The sequence below is a fragment of the Bison bison genome, unplaced genomic scaffold (genome assembly GCF_000754665.1).
Source record: "Bison bison bison isolate TAMUID 2011002044 unplaced genomic scaffold, Bison_UMD1.0 scf7180017864466, whole genome shotgun sequence".
Classification (NCBI taxonomy): Eukaryota; Metazoa; Chordata; class Mammalia; order Artiodactyla; family Bovidae; genus Bison; species Bison bison.
In genome coordinates this window covers 4,339,886-4,359,347 of record NW_011495027.1, presented here as the reverse complement: position 1 = coordinate 4,359,347, position 19,462 = coordinate 4,339,886, and the positions used below count along the sequence as shown (strand labels likewise).

The 19,462-nt window shown below is 36.6% G+C and overlaps 1 protein-coding gene across 1 annotated transcript in view; it reads right to left on the bottom strand.

The window, feature by feature from the left end:
* LOC105003283 (epithelial chloride channel protein) overlaps nucleotides 1-10,457 on the bottom strand; it is a 33,630-nt gene extending 23,173 nt beyond the window's left edge. The window contains exons 1-5 of the mRNA XM_010860337.1: nucleotides 9,944-10,457; nucleotides 8,414-8,554; nucleotides 8,070-8,217; nucleotides 7,204-7,312; nucleotides 3,493-3,670 (exon numbers count right to left, since the gene is read on the bottom strand). Of these exons, the coding sequence (XP_010858639.1) occupies nucleotides 3,493-3,670; nucleotides 7,204-7,312; nucleotides 8,070-8,217; nucleotides 8,414-8,554; nucleotides 9,944-10,102 (735 nt within the window). The 5' untranslated portion in view covers nucleotides 10,103-10,457. The remainder of the gene's footprint in view (nucleotides 1-3,492; nucleotides 3,671-7,203; nucleotides 7,313-8,069; nucleotides 8,218-8,413; nucleotides 8,555-9,943) is intronic.
* Nucleotides 10,458-19,462: the final 9,005 nt, after the last annotated feature.

Sequence of the window (19,462 nt, the reverse complement as noted above, 5' to 3'; positions counted from 1 at the left end):
GTGAGAGTTGGACCATAAAGAAGGCTGCTGCTGCTGCTAAGTCGCTTCAGTTGTGTCTGACTCTGTGTGACCCCATAGACGGCAGTCCACCAGGCTCTGCCGTCCCTGGGATTCTCCAGGCAAGAACACTGGAGTGGGTTGCTATTTCCTTCTCCAATGCATGAAAGTGAAAAGTGAAAGTGAAGTTGCTCAGTCGTGTCCGACTCTTAGCGACCCCATGGACTGCAGCCCACCAGGCTCCTCCATCCATGGGATTTTCCAGGCAAGAGTACTGGAGTGGGGTGCCATTGTCTTCTCCGTCCATTACTATAGAACCTGTTAAAATCCTCCAAGTTTTGAAAATTTAGCAAGTTGGAGAAACACTGGATAAACTAGTATAGCATTAGGAGAGAATTTGTCTTACAGTAAAGCCTCAGCTTTGTGTCATTTTATTTTTTTAAATGCCCTCCTTATATAAATCTCTGGCTATAAATTCAGGTTTAGAACTAAATTATTAAACCTGCATAACTTTTATTCAAGTTGTAAGAGTTTCTTTTCCTTCTCTTATTTTTCTGACCGATATTTCTTAGAAGGGGATATATTGGATGGAAGAAAAGTATAGTTTTCAGTCAAAGCAGTGATTTACAATCATCTTGATGTTATGAAATGCATATGAAACATGACTCCTTTTACTACTGTCACTGCCTTTATTTGTGACCTTCAGGTCTCTTGTCTGCCTGTTTTCATGTCCTTCCAATTGGTCTGCCTACCTCCACTATCTCACTCCCTTTTATTTTTCACAGACAGAAGAATTGTCCTGAAGGAATTAGCTGGTTACATTACAAGCCTGAGGTTGATAAAATAAAAATCTGAACACCTTAGGTTTGTAGCTTCCAATTTTGTGTTTCAGTCTCATTCCATGTTTCTTCCTTACCGTGTATATTTTGCTTATAGGACACTGAACTTTCTCCTGTTCTTTAGAGTATGCCAGAAACTTTTATGAGGTTCTCACTAATACAAATGGAAAAAGAGAACAGAGAATTTGTGCAAATTATAGAAAGGTGCCCCTTTCTCAAGTTCTTTTTATTTCTATCCAGTAGTCATGTATGGATGTGAGAGTTGGACCATAAAGAAGGCTGAGTGCCAAAGAATTGATGCTTTTGAACTGTGGTGTTGGAGAACATTCTTGAGAGTCACTTGGACAGCAAGGAGATTAAAATGGTCAGTCCTAAAGGAAACCAACCCTGAATATTCATTGGAAGAACTGATGCTGATGCTGATGCTGAAGCTCCAGTACTTTGGCCACCTGATACGAAGGACTGACTCACTGAAAAAGACCCTGATGCTGGGAAAGATTGAAGGCAGGAGGTGAAGGGGGCAACAGCAGATGAGATGGTTGGATGGCATCACTGAGTCAATGAACATGAGTTTGAGCAAAATCTGGGAGGTGGTGAAGGACAGGGAAGCCTGGCGTGCTGCAGTTCATGGGGTTGCAAAGAGTTGGGCATGTCTTAGTGACTGAACAACAACAATAACTTTAAAATTGTTCTAATAAATATTAAAATTTTAGTGACCATGCTGCAGATAATTTGGGCAGTGCTCAACTTGTGCAGTCATGTGTGGCATCCGTGTATTTTTCCATCTTTGTTTTTGTAAACCTGTTTCTTTGCCTAGAATACACTTCCTCTTCCTGCTTTAGCAAGTTCATACTAATTTTTTTTCCAAATCCCAACTCAAAGCTCATTTCTTTTAGAATCTGTTTTCTGACCTCTAGTTTGAGACATTTTCTGTACTCCCACAATACTTGGTTTCTATTTCTTCCTACTTTGTATTCTTATTTATTTTTCTTATATCTACCAGCCTCACTAAATTGAGTTCCTCAAAAACAGTTCTTTTTAATTATTTGTGTATTTTTTCTGCTCCTAATACAGTGCTGGACATGAAGTGGGAATAATGAAGTTTAAAGGAAGAAAATCATGGACTTGAATATTCATTATTTCAGAGCGTATTTCTCCTGGGTCTGAGCTTATGCCTTGGGTTCAGTCATACAATGTATTTAGTCTATGTGATAATAATTAGAAGGTATGTATTTAGTCTATGTTATAATAATTAGAAGGTAGTGTTATGCACAAGATATTATAGTTAAAGTACAGTATTTATCTCTGAGCCATATCTTATATAAATTGCCCTCCATATTTCAGCTACATGATTTTCCTTCTTCGTTATTATTTATTTTATGATAGGCAGCATCAGTTATCTCTTAATAGGCAGATGCTTTCAGAATTTATAATTTGGTACAGACAGTATATGTTACAATTATCTTCTTGTGTCACATGATCTAATATCTATTTGGATGCTGAATTCTTTGGCTACCTTTGTGGATCTACTTGCAGCAGGTTAAAGTGAGATTTCTAGACTCATGCTTCAGATATTCCCAGGAGGGAGCTTTATTAGGCTGGAAAACAATTTTTACTTAAAAACCTTACTGGATTCATTTAGGAGTTTTAGAAGAATTTATCAAGTCTATATTTTTACTCAAGTCTTTCATTATTAATGCCCTAGACTTCAAAGCAATTTTAAAGCTTATTGGAAATAATAGGCTTTTACAAACCTCTACCCATAAAGTCTATGTTACTAGTAATTTGGTACATGAAAATTTGCTTCTTTTAATTGTTAGTTTACTATCTAGAGATAGTATTCTTTATTTTTATTTGATGTTTTTGAAAACTTTCATATGTTTCATATTTAAAAGTCTATTTTTAATGTTTGGAAACTTTCATTGAGTTAACTATAATATGCTTACATTAATTAAGCTGAATTTATCCAGGGAAAGAGACAATTTCCTATTATCCAAATATTTTATAATTTTAAAAAATTAAAAAAATTAAGTTTTGTACTCACCTTGTGCTAAGCACTGTTGTCATACTTTATTTATATTAGCTCTTATAAAACTAACAACAATAATACTGTAAAGTATTTTTAAATTCCCATTTAAAAAACTAGAGAATTAAATTTCAGATTAAGCAGTTTGTTGTTCTGTAGAGACAGAGCCATTTATGTGTTCACAATATCATTTTGTCAAGTATAGTGTGCTTTAGTATGAAGGTAATGGAAAGCAGAGACTGTCAGTACTTTCTGAAGCTACAGAATGACTTGCTTTGGAAACGTAGTATGAATAACACTTAGAAGAAATAATTAAGGTTGTAGTTCTAGACAATACAGAAGTCAAATGAGGGAAGGGATGCTATAAGAAATTCTGTGATACCAATGAGAAGGGTACAGTTTTACCTCTGAAGAAAAAAGGACAGGTTAGTAATACAGTATGGGATAATTTCCAGATATACTCTGACAGGACTGGTGACACAAGACTGGATAAAATGACTGTTAGTTAACTGTCTTAGTAATTTTCCTTACTTCTATTGGTATGTATAATTTCACAGTAGAAAATTCAGCTTCCCTAATTAATTTTTTCCAAAGGCTTCCTTTGTAAGACTAGAAAAAGAAGGTACTTACAGAATGGAGACTTTGCATAAACATGATGGACTCCCTTGCAGTCTGGGATTTTTCTGGGATGAATGTACATTTTGCCTCATACAGCCCTGTCTGTGAGTCACGTCTGCATGGCCTTGTTATACAGCTGCCTCCCTGGCATTTGACAATCACATTAGTACCAGTAATATGAGTTGAACATCTATGGTGAAAGAATTAGATTACATTTATATATGAAGGCCAGAGAAATTATAAATAGATATTAACATCCTAAAATCATTCCCTCAGTGATAATTGCTATGGACCATGTACCAAATTCCATTTTGACAAAAGTAGGCACAGTGTCATACCCCTACTCACCATCAACTTCAACAAGAACAATGATGTTAATTCATATGTATTAATATTCACCGTTCATTAAAGTGATCAACATATCTATTAGCTCCTTGTGACTTTGAGCTAAAGATGATAATTCCTCACAGGGATGTTGTGAACATTAATTGAGTTAAAAGATACAGAGGAGTTGCTTCCCAGTGGGGAGGGGAGAGTCAACATTATGCTTAAAACCCTCTTTCCTACTCATGGTACACATATACATATATACTTGCACACGTGTGTGTGTGTGTATAAAGAGCCTCTTGATGAAATTGAAAGAGGAGAGTGAAAAAAGTTGGCTTAAAGCTCAACATTCAGAAAACTAAGATCATGGCATCTGGTCCCATCACTCCATGGCAAGTAGATGGGGAAACAATGGAAACAGTAAGAGACTTTATTTCTTTGGGGTCCAAAATCACTGCAGATGGTGACTGCAGCCATGAAATTAAAAGACGCTTACTCCTTGGAAGAAAAGCTATGACCAACCTAGAGAACATATTCAAAAGCAGAGGTATTTCTTTGCTGACAAAGGTCCATCTAATCAAAGCTATGGTTTTTCCAGTAGTCATGTATGGATGTGAGAGTTGGACTATAAAGAAAGCTGAGCTCTGAAGAGTTGATGCTTTTGAACTGTGGTGTTGGAGAAGACTCTTGAGAGTCCCTTGGACTTGAAGGAGATCAAACCAGTTAATCCTAAAGGAAATCAATCCTGAATATTCATTGGAAGGACTGATGCTGAAGCTGAAACTCCTATACTTTGGCCACCTGATGCGAAGAACTGATTCATTTGAAAAGACCCTGATGCTGGGAAAGATTGAAGGTGGGAGGAGACGGGGACAACAGAGGATGAGATGGTTGGATGGCATCACCGACTTGATGGACATGAGTTTGAGTAAGCTCTGGGAGTTGGTGATGGACAGGGAATTCTGGCGTGATGCCGTCCATGGGGTTTCGAAGAGTCGGACACAACCGATCTGAACTGATATTGCTGTATGTGTTGTGCTGTGCTTAGTCGTTCAGTTGTGTCTGACTCTTTGCAACCCTGTGGCCTGTAGCCCTCCAGGCTCTTCTGTCCATGAGATTCTCCAGGCAAGACTACTGGAGTGGGTTGCCATGCCCTCCTCCAAGGGGTCTTCCCAACCCAGGGATTGAACCCTGTCTCCCGCGTTGCAGGCAGATTCTTTACTATCTGAGCCACCAGGTAAGCCCAGGAATATTGGAGTGGGTAGCCTATCCCTTTTCCAGGGGGTCTTTCTGATCCAGGAATCGAACCAGAGTCTTATGCATTACAGGCAGATTCTTTACCAGCTGAGCTACCAGAGAAGCCCATATTGCTAAATAGATGTATACATATATACATAGATGTATATATCATACATAAAAAACCATGTGTGGTTTTTGTGTTTACATTTTACATTTTATTGAGCTAGACTGAATTAAGAAATAAAAATAAACCCTGTATAGAAATGCTTGTGTGTTCAAACCTTTTGGTCTTTATAAGTAAGAGAATTGTCAAATCCCTGGCAGAGAATGAGGTGGAGTAGGGTATGGGTAAAAGATTCTAAAGAGTTCTTGTTTATTTGCAGGATTTATCCCATTCTGTGTTAATATTAAACTTCATTCCATTAATCCATTTAAATAAATTTATTTGTATTTCAAGGATTAAAAGAAATGATTAGTCATATTTTCCCAGAAGGTTAGCTCTAGAGTAAGCCTGAAAATTAAACTTACACTGCCTCCAACAAAGTGCCTGGCTCACAGTAGGAACTCAGTGTTATTTTCAATACTTGTTTTTACTATATATCTTTATGACTGATAAGGAACCTGATTTATTTTTCATTAACTTTTAAAAAGTAGTTGTTTGATAGATTCTTTGTTTAATTTTTACTTTATGCCATGTACAAGGCTAGGAGATTAAAAAAATCAGTCCTCAAGGATCTTAAAGTCTAGTGGAGAAAATAAAATGATACAGAAAATTATTGCCCACTGTGAGAGAAGTACCCTCAAGGATTAAATGGCAACCCACTCCAGTATTCTTGCCTAGAAAATTCCATGGACAGAGGAGCCTGGTGGACTGCAGTCCATGGAGTCACAAAGAGACACGAATGAGTGCCTGAGCGCACACAGACACACAGACACACAGACACACAGACACACACACACACACACACGCAGGTGAGAGCAGCCCGTGCATGTTGCTTTGGGAACAGCCTCAAGGATATCACAAATGGAGGGAGAGGAAATACACTTGGGGGAAAGCATTTAATTTGAGACTGGAAGGACTAACAAGCATTATCTGAATACGGGAGGTGGTGCTGGGAGGGGTTGTTGCATGAGAAGAGGAGAGAGTGTTTCCTGGGTTGAAACCCTAGTCTCTGTGAAAGATTCTAGCAGCTTAGTAGACATAAAGCGAACAATACAAAGGCATTTTTCTACCACACCTCTTTTCTCTAATATGTTTTTTTATTCCAAAGCAGTTTTAATTACACTAATTTCTGTTGTTCTTTAATACTCATCAACTATTCCATGTATTTGATAGTTTTAATTTAAATATCTCATCTATTCATAAATAAGAGCTAAGTCTACCTATTCTTTAAAAAATCAAAAATTTCACTTATTTTTAAGAAAAGTACTTCTTTTCTTTAAGCTCAAGATTAAATGAAAAATAAAATATACTAAACATGAGACTCTAACAGTTTAAATGATTTCAGTGAAACAGATTGACCTTAAAAAGCTTTGAACCACATGGAATAAAAGATTGGGTAGGAACTTGAGCTCTAATTCTCAGATATCTTAAGGTTTAGATTACAACCTTTTTCTTTCTCTCTCCTCTGCTGCTGCTGCTGCTAAGTCGCTTCAGTCGTGTCCGACTCTGTGTGACCCCACAGATGGCAGCCCACCAGGCCCCGCCATCCCTGGGATTCTCCAGGCAAGAACACTGGAGTGGGTTGCCATTTCCTCCTCCAATGCATGAAAGTGAAAAGTGAAAGTGAAGTCGCTGAGTCGTGTCCGACTCTTAGCGACCCCATGGACTGCAGCCTACCAGGCTCCTCTGTCCATGGGATTTTCCAGGCAAGAGTACTGGAGTGGGTTGCCATTGCCTTCTCCAACTCTTTCCTCTGACAACAACATATTTTTAGTACAACCCCATGAATATTGAAATTATTCCCAAATTTTGATTGATCATGCTTCCAAAATGTAATACTCAGAAATTGTTAGATATGTAATGGGGCAGGTTGAATATTGCAGTTGAGTGTGTGAGCACTCAACCACAGAGGTAGTCTTTGTTTGCTTAGTATAGAAAATTAAAAATTCATAAGTGAAAACATTTGAAAACAGATTTATTCAATAGAATGATACCTTGTTGCTTCAATAGTGTTCCTTCTGGAGATATAGAATGGCTGGTCCCCGTTATACTCATCAAATATTCCCCATCGGAGATGGGCCCACTCATGGACAAATGCTCTGCCTATGAGAGAATATTGCCGCTTTAAAATTTATGTTTACAACAGAAGTATCCCTGCTTTTTGAAAATTCATTATACACCACTTCATTTTTATGAGAGACCCACCTCAGTACCTGTTTTCACTAACAGAAAGAAATTTGAAGAGGATTTTGCTTTATGAAAAAAGGCGAAAAGCAAAGGTAGCATTAGGCATTTGTTTTGCAGCCAACTGTTTTACAGACAGCACACACCCAGAGCAGGAGAAGTGGCAGCACCAAGCTCCTTCCCTAGCAACTGTGCTTGGCATCAAGCCTCATAGATTTGAAATGTGTCTGTGAGCATCTGTGATTCATCTCAACATATTTTGTGTATCTGTTAGCAAGATGTGTCCTAAGGTAATTGCTTCTTGTACATCATTCTGACTTATGATAGAAACACTTCTTTTGAATAATGAGGGAAACTTGTATATAAATAGAGTTTCCTTATATTTTAAGTCTCCCTTCTCCACATCATCAATCTAACTGAGTCAAGGAAATCTAGAAATTGACAACTTTCATTAGACCAAAGAAGTTAAATCAGTTAGTATCAGTAAATGGCTAACTTTATTATTAAACACACGTACAAAAAGAAATGTAGTTAGGTTGAACATAACTAGTAACTTTCTGAACAAAAATATTAATACTTATTTTTTCCTTTAAAAATTAAAAAAATACCATCAATCACAGTGTTATATTTGTTTCCAGTGAAAATAAAAACAGAAGTATGAAATAAATATCCTTACCTCGGGACCCATAGATAGGCAAATTATTAGTCAGCAAGAAGTTTGGAGTAAAATGTATATATTGTCCTTTTTCTCCACATCTTCCATATTGAAGTGTATAGGGATCATCTCCATGTTTTAGGTAAGGATTAGCAACTATGACTTCTGCCTAAAAGGCAGAATAAACAAACCAAAACAGATCTCATGAGCAATAGAAACAAGGAAATTTTCATCTAAATTTAGAACATTAATATTACTAAATTAAATACTAAAGTAGCCATTAATAATTACTCAAAATTATGAGCATTAATTTCTAAAAATCACAGCAAGAAGAAACAATTTAGGAGCTAGATAAAATACCCTACCTGGTCATATGATTCTTGTTTTGGCATTAAGTACTCAGATTTTGACTTCCACGTCATTGGAATTAAAATGCTTACATTCCTGAAATAAACTCTTCGTTTGGTGGCATGAAACAGGTAAGTAGAAGCTTCAGTTACCATTTCCTGACAAAATTAAAAGTACCTTGTAGTGGCAGTTTCACAATGAAATGAATGTGAAAGTGTACAAACAAGCAAGAAGAAGCTGATCTAAGCCCATCTCCCCAAATATTTTAGCAAAGACTAACTGAAAAGTAGGTTACATTTTACCATATCTATCTAGTCTGTAAACTCTCATTTTTATATACCTAGAAATCAGTTCTTTAATTTTTACCTGTCCAGGTCTGCATTCAACATGAGTTGGAGCAGGGAGTGAGGGTGCTAGGTGAGATATAAAGGTGATTAAGACTGGGAGTCTGTTAGCAAGTTGCTTCTTGAATTAGACAGAGGTGCTTAAAACTGGGTTGGGAGTTAAAAGTTTGGTTGATTTTATGCTGTTGTTAATTGAAAAAACAATTTGCTAGATTTGGTTTGAGTTATCTTCTCATATGGAATGTGTTCATAAAAAGCAAAGTTTTACTAGGCAATAATTTTCTAAGAATACGTTAAGTCATTGGCTTCAAGTTCTAGTTTTGCTACTTAATGTATGACGTACAAATCACTTAACTCCTCTCAATTTATACAACAAGGGTAATTAATAATCTGTATTGTGTGGGCTTTCCAGGTACTGCTGGTGGTAACCTGTGTGCCAATGCAGGAGACATAAGGGACGTGGGTTTGATCCCTGGGTTGGGAAGATCCTGGAGGAGGTCCTGGCAACCCACTCCAGTGTTCTTGCCTGGAGAATCCCGTGGACAGAAGAGCCTGGTGGGCTACAGTCTATGGGGTCACAAAAAGTCAGACACAACTGAAATGAGTGAGCATGCATGCATGCATTGTTGACCACCTTATAGGGATATTGAGATACAAAGAAAATAGTATATATTAAGAGTACTATATATAGAATATTGTACTGATTAGCCCAAAGAAAATTAGGAAATGAGTCAACCTTAAAAATATATTTTCTTTGTGATCAGATACCTAAGAATTTCAAAATTTTCAGAGCTAAACAAATATGAAAACTGAAAAAATTGAAAAATGTATAAGATAATGAACCTCAAGGGCTTTAAATAAGGTTAGTTTTTTAAACATTATAAAAGTAACTTCATAAAGTTTCAAAATTATTCTCTAGTAGCTTGAAGATCTTTCTTTTAGCTTAATGAGTTGAAAATATTAGTAGTTTGGCCTTTTAATAATTCATTAAGGGAGTGACTAAAGCTATTAATATATGATACATAATACTTAAACTAAGCAGATATTAACCTTGACAGTTTAGATATATGCTAAATAAATGATGAATATTATCAAAGGAATTTTGGAAAATTATAACTATGTGAATGTACGTATCTGCCTAGGCAACATGAGTTGAAATACTTAACAAAATAAAGATAAGTGGATAATAAGCTTTTCTCTTACCTTTATGTTTTGAATGAGTTTTTCATCTTCTGGCACACTAGGGTTAATTGCAATGACAATGCCATCATATCCATTGTTAATCAAATTTACCATTGAACTTTTCATTCCAGGCAGAAGGTGCAAAGTTAGGAACAGAATGACAGTCAGATGAGGCACCATTTTTGCGCATGTTACAATAAACCTATTGGAAATATAAGGAGAGTATTTATGTATCTGTATAAGTCAGAGATTTGACTATAGCCCCAAATTTGCATAAAAGTATTACAAAATATCTTGATGAACTTCCTTATTCTAAAGAATTCTTCAATTGTTAAGTAGTAACAGGGATTATACTGGACATTTATTGCACTTTCTAAGACAACTAAGGTGTTAAATACTCAATGAACTGAGGAATTCTTTTAGATTATGTGGTTAGTCATCATCCTCATCATGGTGGTCATTCATTGTCTTCATTGTTATCATCATCAAATAGTTTTAGATATTTTACAGTCCTGTGATCTGTGGTCTGTGAAAAGCTGAGGAACTGAAATGCAAAGCACCAGGAAATAGCAGATGAATAAGTCATGTTTAAAAAACAAAGCAAAGATGAATAAAGGAACTAGAGCAGGAGTGGCAGTGAATTATCAAAATCCTAATTCACTGCCACTCCTACTCTAATTCTTTTATTTATTTTTGTTTTGGTTTCTAAACAAGACTTTTTCATCTGTTATTTCCTGTTGCTTTGCGTTTCAGTTCCTCATGCTTTCACAGAGCACTTTTCTGCAAACAGAACCCAGGACTGTAAAATATCTATTTTATGATGGGAGTCATATAAGCACAGTGGTTGCAGACAGCTATGTGTCAAGAGGGAAGTGGGTTTTTCCCCCTGCTTTCTGTGATGACTACTTGGATATTTCAGTTTTCAAATAGCACTGAATGCTTTAAATCCTTGTATAACTTGGACAGTTAATATGCTTCAATTATATTTCTTTTTTGGATTGAACACAAATCTTCCAATATTCTGTTAGCTTGAAATAGTTGTATACATAGCATTGTGAGCTGGCTTTAGAGTCAGATGAATCTAAACCTGACCCTTGCCTTGGTCATTTAACAGTCATGTGATTCTTTTTAAAAATTGAGGTAAAGGAACTTCCCTGGTGGTCCAGTGGTTAAGATCCACCTTCAATGCAGGGACACAAGTTAGATCCCTTGTCAGGTAACTAAGATCCCACATGCCACAGAACAGCTAAGTCTGCATGCTGCAACTACTGAAGCTCGTGTGCTCTGGAGCCTGTGCCACAGCTGGAGAGTCTGTGCAGTAACAAAAGATCCCGCATGCCACAACTGAGACCTGATGCAGCCAATTAAATAGGCAGATTAAAAAATTGAGATTTAGTTGGTGTAAAGTATTTGGGCTTCCCTTGTGGCTCAGCTAGTAAAGAATCTGCCCACAATGCAGGAGACCTGGATTCGATCCCTGGGTTGGGAAGATCCCCTGGAGAAGGGAAAGGCTACCCACTCCAGTATTTGGGCCTGGAGAATTCCAAGTCCATGGGGTCGCAAAGAGTTGGACACGACTAAGCAACTTTCACTTACTTGCTCACTTACTGGTGTAAAATATAAGTTTCAGGTGCACAACAAAATGATTCACAGTTTTTAAAGATTATATTATACTTATAAAATATTGGCTATATTCCCTGTGTTGTGCAATATACTTGTAGCTTATTTTATACATTTTGTAGTTTGTAGCTCTTAGTCCCCTACCATTATCTTGCCTGACCCTGCTTCCTTCTTTCCACCAGTGACCACTAGTTCTGTACATCTGTGAGTCTGTTTCTTTTTTGTTGTATTTGCTAGTTTGTTGTATTCTTTATGTTTTACTTATAAAGGAAACCATACATCATTTGTCTTTCTCTGTCTGGCTTATTTCACTTAGCATAATGCCCTGTTGGTCTGTCCATGCTGTCACAAATGGCAAGATTTCATTTTTTCTTTTATGGCTGAGTAATAGTCCATTATATGTATACCACATCTTTATCTATTCATCTGTTCATGGGCCTTTAAATTGCTCCTGTATCTTGGCTATTGTAAATAATGCAATAATGAACATAGGGATGCATACGTCTTTTCTATCTCATGGTTTTCCTTTCTTTGAATAAATACCTAGGACTGGAATTGTTAAATCATGTGGTAGTTCTATTTTTTTTTTTTTTTAACTTTTGAGGAATCTCTATACTGTTTTCCATAGTGGCCAATCAGTGTTCTTCCTGCTTTTTAAAGAGTACAGAAATGAGTAAAACACAGGCACTGCCTTTAAAGAAATTGCAAATTTGAGATTTGAACTCAGGTCATCCACTTTCAGAATCTATGTTTTTAAAGTGTATGTAACATACATAACTTCTCAAAGGATGAATCAGTGAGTATCAGCCTAGAAAATTACTTTGAAAGCAGTTTCTTTTTGTTTCTATTGCAGACTAGTACTTGAAGTATAAGAGTAAAAAGAGTGGGGACTGCTATGAATATTGCTATAAATCAATTTAACTTTTATCTTTTTTTTCAATTTTAGGTTGAATAATGGAATTTTCAAAAGACTTTTGCCATGAAAACTTAGAATTAAGTACAAGTCTTTCAGAATTTATTCACTTTTTGATTATTTTAAGGACAGAAAACCTTTCAATAAGCAATTCTTAAACTGTATTTGAAATTGAAATGGTCAACAGAGGTAAAAAATCATATTGTCATAAAAATTCCAAAAACTTAATCTCTAAGTTTCTTTTGATGATCTTTATTAAAACTTATTTCTTTATTCTTTCCCTGTTGCCTCTTCTCCTGAAAGATATTTGTCTGGATGCCCCAGAAGTGTTGAGATAATAGCAGATTATTTTTTATATATATTACCTTTCAAAGAGTTACATAAAATGAATTAAAAGCAAATGCTAGATATGAACAAGGAAATGTTAAGAGTTCTCCTATGGGTGTGTTGCACCGATTCAGAGGTGTTATGAACCGCACCCACTCATGCTACTGTCCGATCATACTTAGATGTCACAGTTAATTCCTGTAGAGATTATACTGGATTTTACCAACTGTTACATAAACTTTAAACTGATGAATACAGTGAATTGTTAGCTTAGTCTCCTTGTAGATGCTGCCTTAAAATTTTATTGGCCCTTCCTTTTTCTTTGTTTGTTTTATACCATCACTTCTGGAATGTTATTTTATTTGCTACCAACATTCATGCTCTGCGTTCATGACTATTCTCTTCATTATTTTATTCTACAAATCTGTTCATTCATTCATTTATTCAACAAACTTAATGGACACTTGCCATGTATCAGGCATTCTGCTAGTGTATTAAGCTATAATCATTATCTTCTTCAAGGTGCTTCCAATCTACTTGGCATCCTGGACACTAGAAATTATCTTGATTGATTTTCTCTTGTTCTTCCTACATTGTTGAGCATTATTTCAATTTAGAGACTCTGATCATTATGCAATTTATTACTGTGATTTTTGAACTTAACACTATCTCAGCCAAGTGTTAACTACTATACTACAATGCTGTAGAATACTCTGTAAGTTTCTTCAATGTCCACTTACCCTTTCCCCCCTGCTGATAGAATTTCAATTTTGTCCAGGTGTTTTCAACTTTCATGTGACTTGAATGAAGACCATCCCCATCTCTAGCAAGGATAATTCTAGGTTGATCAGAGCCCATGGTCTTCAAAGTGTGGTTTGCAGACCTCTAAAGGTCTCCAAGACTCTTTCAGAGGATCTAAAAGGCCAAAAACTATTTTGATGATTATACTAAGAAGTTACAGTATTTGTGTTTTTTAAATTTAAATTTGTTGACATTTGATGATGATGCAAAAGTTGCAGAGGATAATACTGCTAAAACCTTAGCACAAATAAGGAAAACCACTTGGACAAAAGGTATAAGCTGAACTAGTCACATTTGTCATAAGTGCCATGTTTTACTTGAAAGAATTATTTATAGACTATGGTTATTTAGACATAGATATTTGGCAAATATTTTCTCAAAAATATCATGTAAGAGAAGACAACTATTTGTTGACCATGATAAAATTTGAGCTTTTAAAAATTAGAATTTGGAAATATTGTAAACTTGATAAAGACTTTTCTCATAGGTTGGTAGTAGGTGGTATCAATTGATGTGAGTTTTTGCTATTGTATAATGAAATGTGTCAACATTTAGAAGATTTGCATAACTCAATGAATCAGTATTTTCCAAATCATCAATGTGTGATATTAGAAAATTACACAAGTGTAAATATCCATTCAAAATATAATATACATAAAGAGCTATTTAACAGAATATCAATTTACTTGATTTGTGATGTTTTCTAAATCAGTGGATGTTTAAAAACTATTTCTAAAATTTCAATAAAATCAGAATCACTTAATTTAAATACCAATTAACAAATATGTGATTTTATTAGTGTCTTTTCATTAAAATACTCAAGAAACCCTGTTAATAAACAGTAAACTGTTTCTTAGAAGCTATAATTGGCTTGCATTTTAATCATTCATCCCTTAATACCCAGGAAAGAATTTTTTGTTGATGTTATGTTTGCTAAACAAACTTATGGGTGATGTGAGAAATAGTTTAAAAAACTTGAAAGAAGAGGTAGACCAAGGGAGGGATATAGTATTAGATTAACTCTTCTTAGTTATCTATCAGGAATCAATATTTGCTACTTCTCTGAAATAACTCATTTTGGTAGTTTGATATATGTTCACATACACACATAGATATGTACACTAAAACATTATTGGCATAATGGGTTAGGAAGACAATTTATAGTATAGCAAAATAAATATTTTGAAAATTAAACATTTTGTAATTTATTATGATTAAACTTCTATTGGAGAAAGAAATTTAGTAAAGTAGCAAGTTGGGAGTGTTTTTTGAAGTAGTCTGTAGTCACACACTAGTAAAGTAATGCTCAAAATTCTCCAAGCCAGGCTTCAGCAATATGTGAACCATGAACTTCAGATGTTCAAGCTGGTTTTAGAAAAGGCAGAGGAACCAGAGATCAAATTGCCAACATCCGCTGGATCATGGAAAAAGCAAGAGAGTTCCAGAAAAACATCTATTTCTGCTTTATTGACTATGTCAAAGCCTTTGACTGTGTGGATCACAATAAACTGTGGAAAATTCTGAAAGAGATGGGAATACCAGACCACCTGACCTGCCTCTTGAGAAACCTGTATGCATGTAAGGAAGCAACAGGTAGAACTGGACATGGAACAACAGACTTGTTCCAAATAGGAAAAGGAGTACGTCAAGGCTGTATATTGTCACCCTGCTTATTTAACTTCTATGCAGAGTACATTATGAGAAACGCTGGGCTGGAAGAAGCACAAGCTGGAATCAAGATTGCCGGGAGAAATATCAATAACCTCAGATATGCAAAGGACACCACCCTTATGGCAGAAAGTGAAGAGGAACTCAAAAGCCTCTTGATGAAAGTCAAAGAGGAGAGTGAAAAAGTAGGCTTAAAGCTCAACATTCAGAAAACAAAGATCATGGCATCTGTTCCCATCACTTCATGGGAAATAGATGGGGAAACAGTGGAAACAGTGTCAGACTTTATTTTTTGGGGCTCCAAAATCACTGCAGATGGTGACTGCAGCCATGAAATTAAAAGACGCTTACTCCTTGGAAGAAAAGTTATGACCAACCTAGAGAGCATACTCAAAAGCAGAGACATTCCTTTGCCAACAAAGGTCCATCTAGTCAAGGCTATGGTTTTTCCTGTGGTCATGTATGGATGTGAGAGTTGGACTGTGAAGAAGGCTGAGCGCCGAAGAATTGATGCTTTTGAACTGTGGTGTTGGAGAAGACTCTTGAGAGTCCCTTGGACTGCAAGGAGATCCAACTAGTCCATTCTGAAGGAGATGAGCCCTGGGATTTCTTTGGAAGGAATGATGCTAAAGCTGAAACTCCAGTACTTTGGCCACCTCATGCGAAAAGTTGACTCATGGGAAAAGACTGTGATGCTGTGAGGGATTGGGGGCAGGAGGAGAAGGGGAAGACAGAGAATGAGATGGCTGGATGGCATCACTGACTCAATGGACGTGAGTCTGAGTGAACTCCGGGAGTTGGTGATGGACAGGGAGGCCTGGCATGCTGTGATTCATGGGGTCGCAAAGAGTCGGACACTACTGAGCAACTGAACTGAACTGAACTGATAGGCAGCCAGGAGACCAGAGTTTGAGGTTTATATATGCTACTAATTTACTTTGTACAAACTGTGTCAACTTGTATAACCTCTAGCTCCTCATTTATAACATAAATTTATATCTATCTTTAAGAATTCCCATGGAAATTACATGGGATTGTATATACTATTTGTATATACAAAAGAAAATGAAAGTGAAAATTGCTCGGTTGTGTCCAACTCTTTGTGACCCCATGGGCTATACAGTTCATGGAATTCTCCAGGCCCGAATATTGGAGTGGGTAGCCTTTCCCTTCTCCAGGGGATCTTCCCAATCTAGGGATTGAACCCCGGTCTCCCGCATTGCAGGCAGATTCTTTACCAGCTGAGCCAAAAGGGAAGCCTGTATATACAAAATACTATTCAAATAGTGTTATTATTTAGAATATTAAATAGGATGTTCAGTACCACAAGTCTACCCTGTACAATAAAGCTAAGAAGTCAGGTGTGGACCTTGGTCTATGAAGAGAAATCACTACTGCGAAGTCATATGACTTATTTTTGAAATGTTACTGATACATTCATGCCGGAAGTAACACATTTTCTGTTATCTACTCCAGTAATGCACATGCTAAACAGATCTTTTACCTAACGTTAAGGTCCAAAGTCTCCAACCATAAAACAAAATGTTCTTTGTGTAAATACTAATTGTTCTATATAGAGATAAAATCTGCAGGAGAAGTCTTTCTTGTGGTGGGCTTTAACTAGCTGAGCTAACTGGCTGGGCTCATGATCATGAGGTAGTTCTCTTGCCATTTTTTTCCCGCTGATAGTTTGGAAGTTATATGCTGAATTTCTATTTGTTTACTGTTTCCCCTAAAAATTTTAATATGCATATTTGTCTTAACAAAGTTCAAAGTTAATCAAATTATCTTTTCTTTTCAGATTAAACAAGGACCTTAGTAAACTTGAATTCCAATCCTTCTTTCTCATTTATATTATCCTTCTCATATATCTTAATTCCACATATTTATTTATTTAGTTTAAATTTATTTATTTAGGCCGTCTTTATTGCTGTGCAGGGACTTTCTCTAACTCGGGGAGCATGGACTACTCTCTAGTTGCTTTCCTCAGACTTCTCATTGTGGTGGCTTCTCTTGTTGTGGAGCACAAGATCTAGGGCACGTGAGCTTTGGTAGTTGCTGCTCATGGGCTATAGAGCTCAGGCTCAGTAGCTGTGGCACACAGGCTTAGTTGTATTGCTTTGAGTATGAAAATTTAAATTATCTCTTCCAATCCATGAGTATGGAATATTTTTCCATTTATTTGTGTCTTCTTCAATTTCATCAATGTCTTATAGTTTTCAGTCTACTGTTGTTTTATAGTAAGTCTTGAAATCAGACAATGTGAGTCCCCAACTTTGTTCTTCCTTTAAAGAAAAAAAAAACCTTTTTTATTCTAGTTTCTTTCAATTTCCAAGTTTTAGAATTTTCTTCTCACTTTCTACCAAAAAACCTAGTGAGATCTTGTTAAACTTATAGATAAGTTTTGAGAAAATTTTCACCTTAACAATATTGAGTCTTCCGGTACATAAATATGATTTATTGCTCAATTTTATTTAGGTCATCTAACTTCTCTCAGTATATTTTGTAGTTTGCAGTGTACAAGTTTTTTTTTTTTTTTCAATTATTGTCATATTATCTCTATAAAGTGCATGTGCTTAGTCACTCAATCATGTCCAACACTTTGTGACCCTTGGACTATAGCCGGTGAGGTTCCTCTGTCCATCGGATTCTCCAGTCAAGAAAACTGGAGTGGGTTGCCATTTTCTTCCTCCAGGGTATTGTTATAAATGGTACTTAAAATTTTTTCAGATGTTGTGCTAGTGTATAGAAGTAAACAAGGAGAGACAAGAAGGCCTTCTTCAATGAACAATGCAAAGAAATAGAGGAAACCAACAGAAAGGGAAACACGAGATCTCTTCAAGAAAATTAGAGTTATCAAAGGAATATTTCAGGCAAAGATGTGCACAGTAAAGGACAGAAGTGGTAAAGACCTAATAGAAGCAGAAGAGATCAAGAAGAGATGGAAAGAATACACTGAAGAACTGTACAAAAGAGATCTTAATGACCCAGATTACCATGATGGTGTGATCACTCACTTAGAGCCAGACATTCTGGAGTGTGAAGTCAAGTGGGCCTTATGAAGCACTGCTGCCAAAAAAGCTAGTGGAGAGATGGAATTCCAGCAGAGCTATTTAAAATCCTAAAAGATGATGCTATTAAAGTGCTGCATTCAATATGTCAGCAAATATGGAAAACCCAGCAGTAGCCACAGGACTGGAAAAGGTCAATCTTCATCCCAGTTCTCAAGAAGGGCAGTACTAAAAAATGTTCAAACTACCAGACAATTGCACTCATCTCCCATGCTAGTAAGATTATACTCAAAATTCTCCAAGCTAGGCTTCAGCAGTACATGAACCAAGAGCTTCCAGATGTTCAAGTTGTTTTTAGAAAGTGCAGAGGAACCAGATTTCAAATTGCCAGCATTCGCTTGATCATAGAGAAAGCAAGGGCATCCCAGAAAAACATCTACCTCTGCTTCATTGACTATGCTAAAGCCTTTCAGTGTGTGGATAACAACAAACTGTGGAAAACTCTTAAAAAGATGGGGACACCAGACCATCTTACCTGTCTCCTGAGAAACCTGTGTGTGGGTCAAACAGCATCAGTTAGAACCTTATGTGGAACAACTGACTGGTTCAAAATTGAGAAAGGGGTATGACAAGGCTATTTATTGTCACCCTGTTTATTTAACTTATATGCAGAGCACATCATGTGAAATGCCAGGCTGGATGAATTACAAGTTAGAATCAAGATCTGGGAGAAATATCAACAGCCTCAGATATGCAGATGATACCACGCTAATGGCAGAAAGCCAATGGGAACTGAAGAGCCTCTTGATGAGGCTGAAAGAAGAGAGTGAAAAAGCTGGCTTAAAACTCAGTATTAACAAACTAAGATCATGACATCTGGTCCCATTCAGTTCAGTTCAGTTGCTCAGTTGTGTCCGACTCTTTGCGACCTCATGAATTGCAGCACTCCAGGCCTCCCTGTCCATCACCAACTCCCGGAGTTCACTCAGACTCACGTCCATCGAGTCAGTGATGCCATCCAGCCATCTCATCCTCTGTCATCCCCTTCTCTGCCTGCCCCCAATCCTTCCCAACATCAGAGTCTTTTCCAATGAGTCAACTTTTCGCACGAGGTGGCCAAAGTACTGGAGTTTCAGCTTTAGCATCATTCCTTCCAAAGAAATCCCAGGGCTGATCTCCTTCAGAATGGACTGGTTGGAT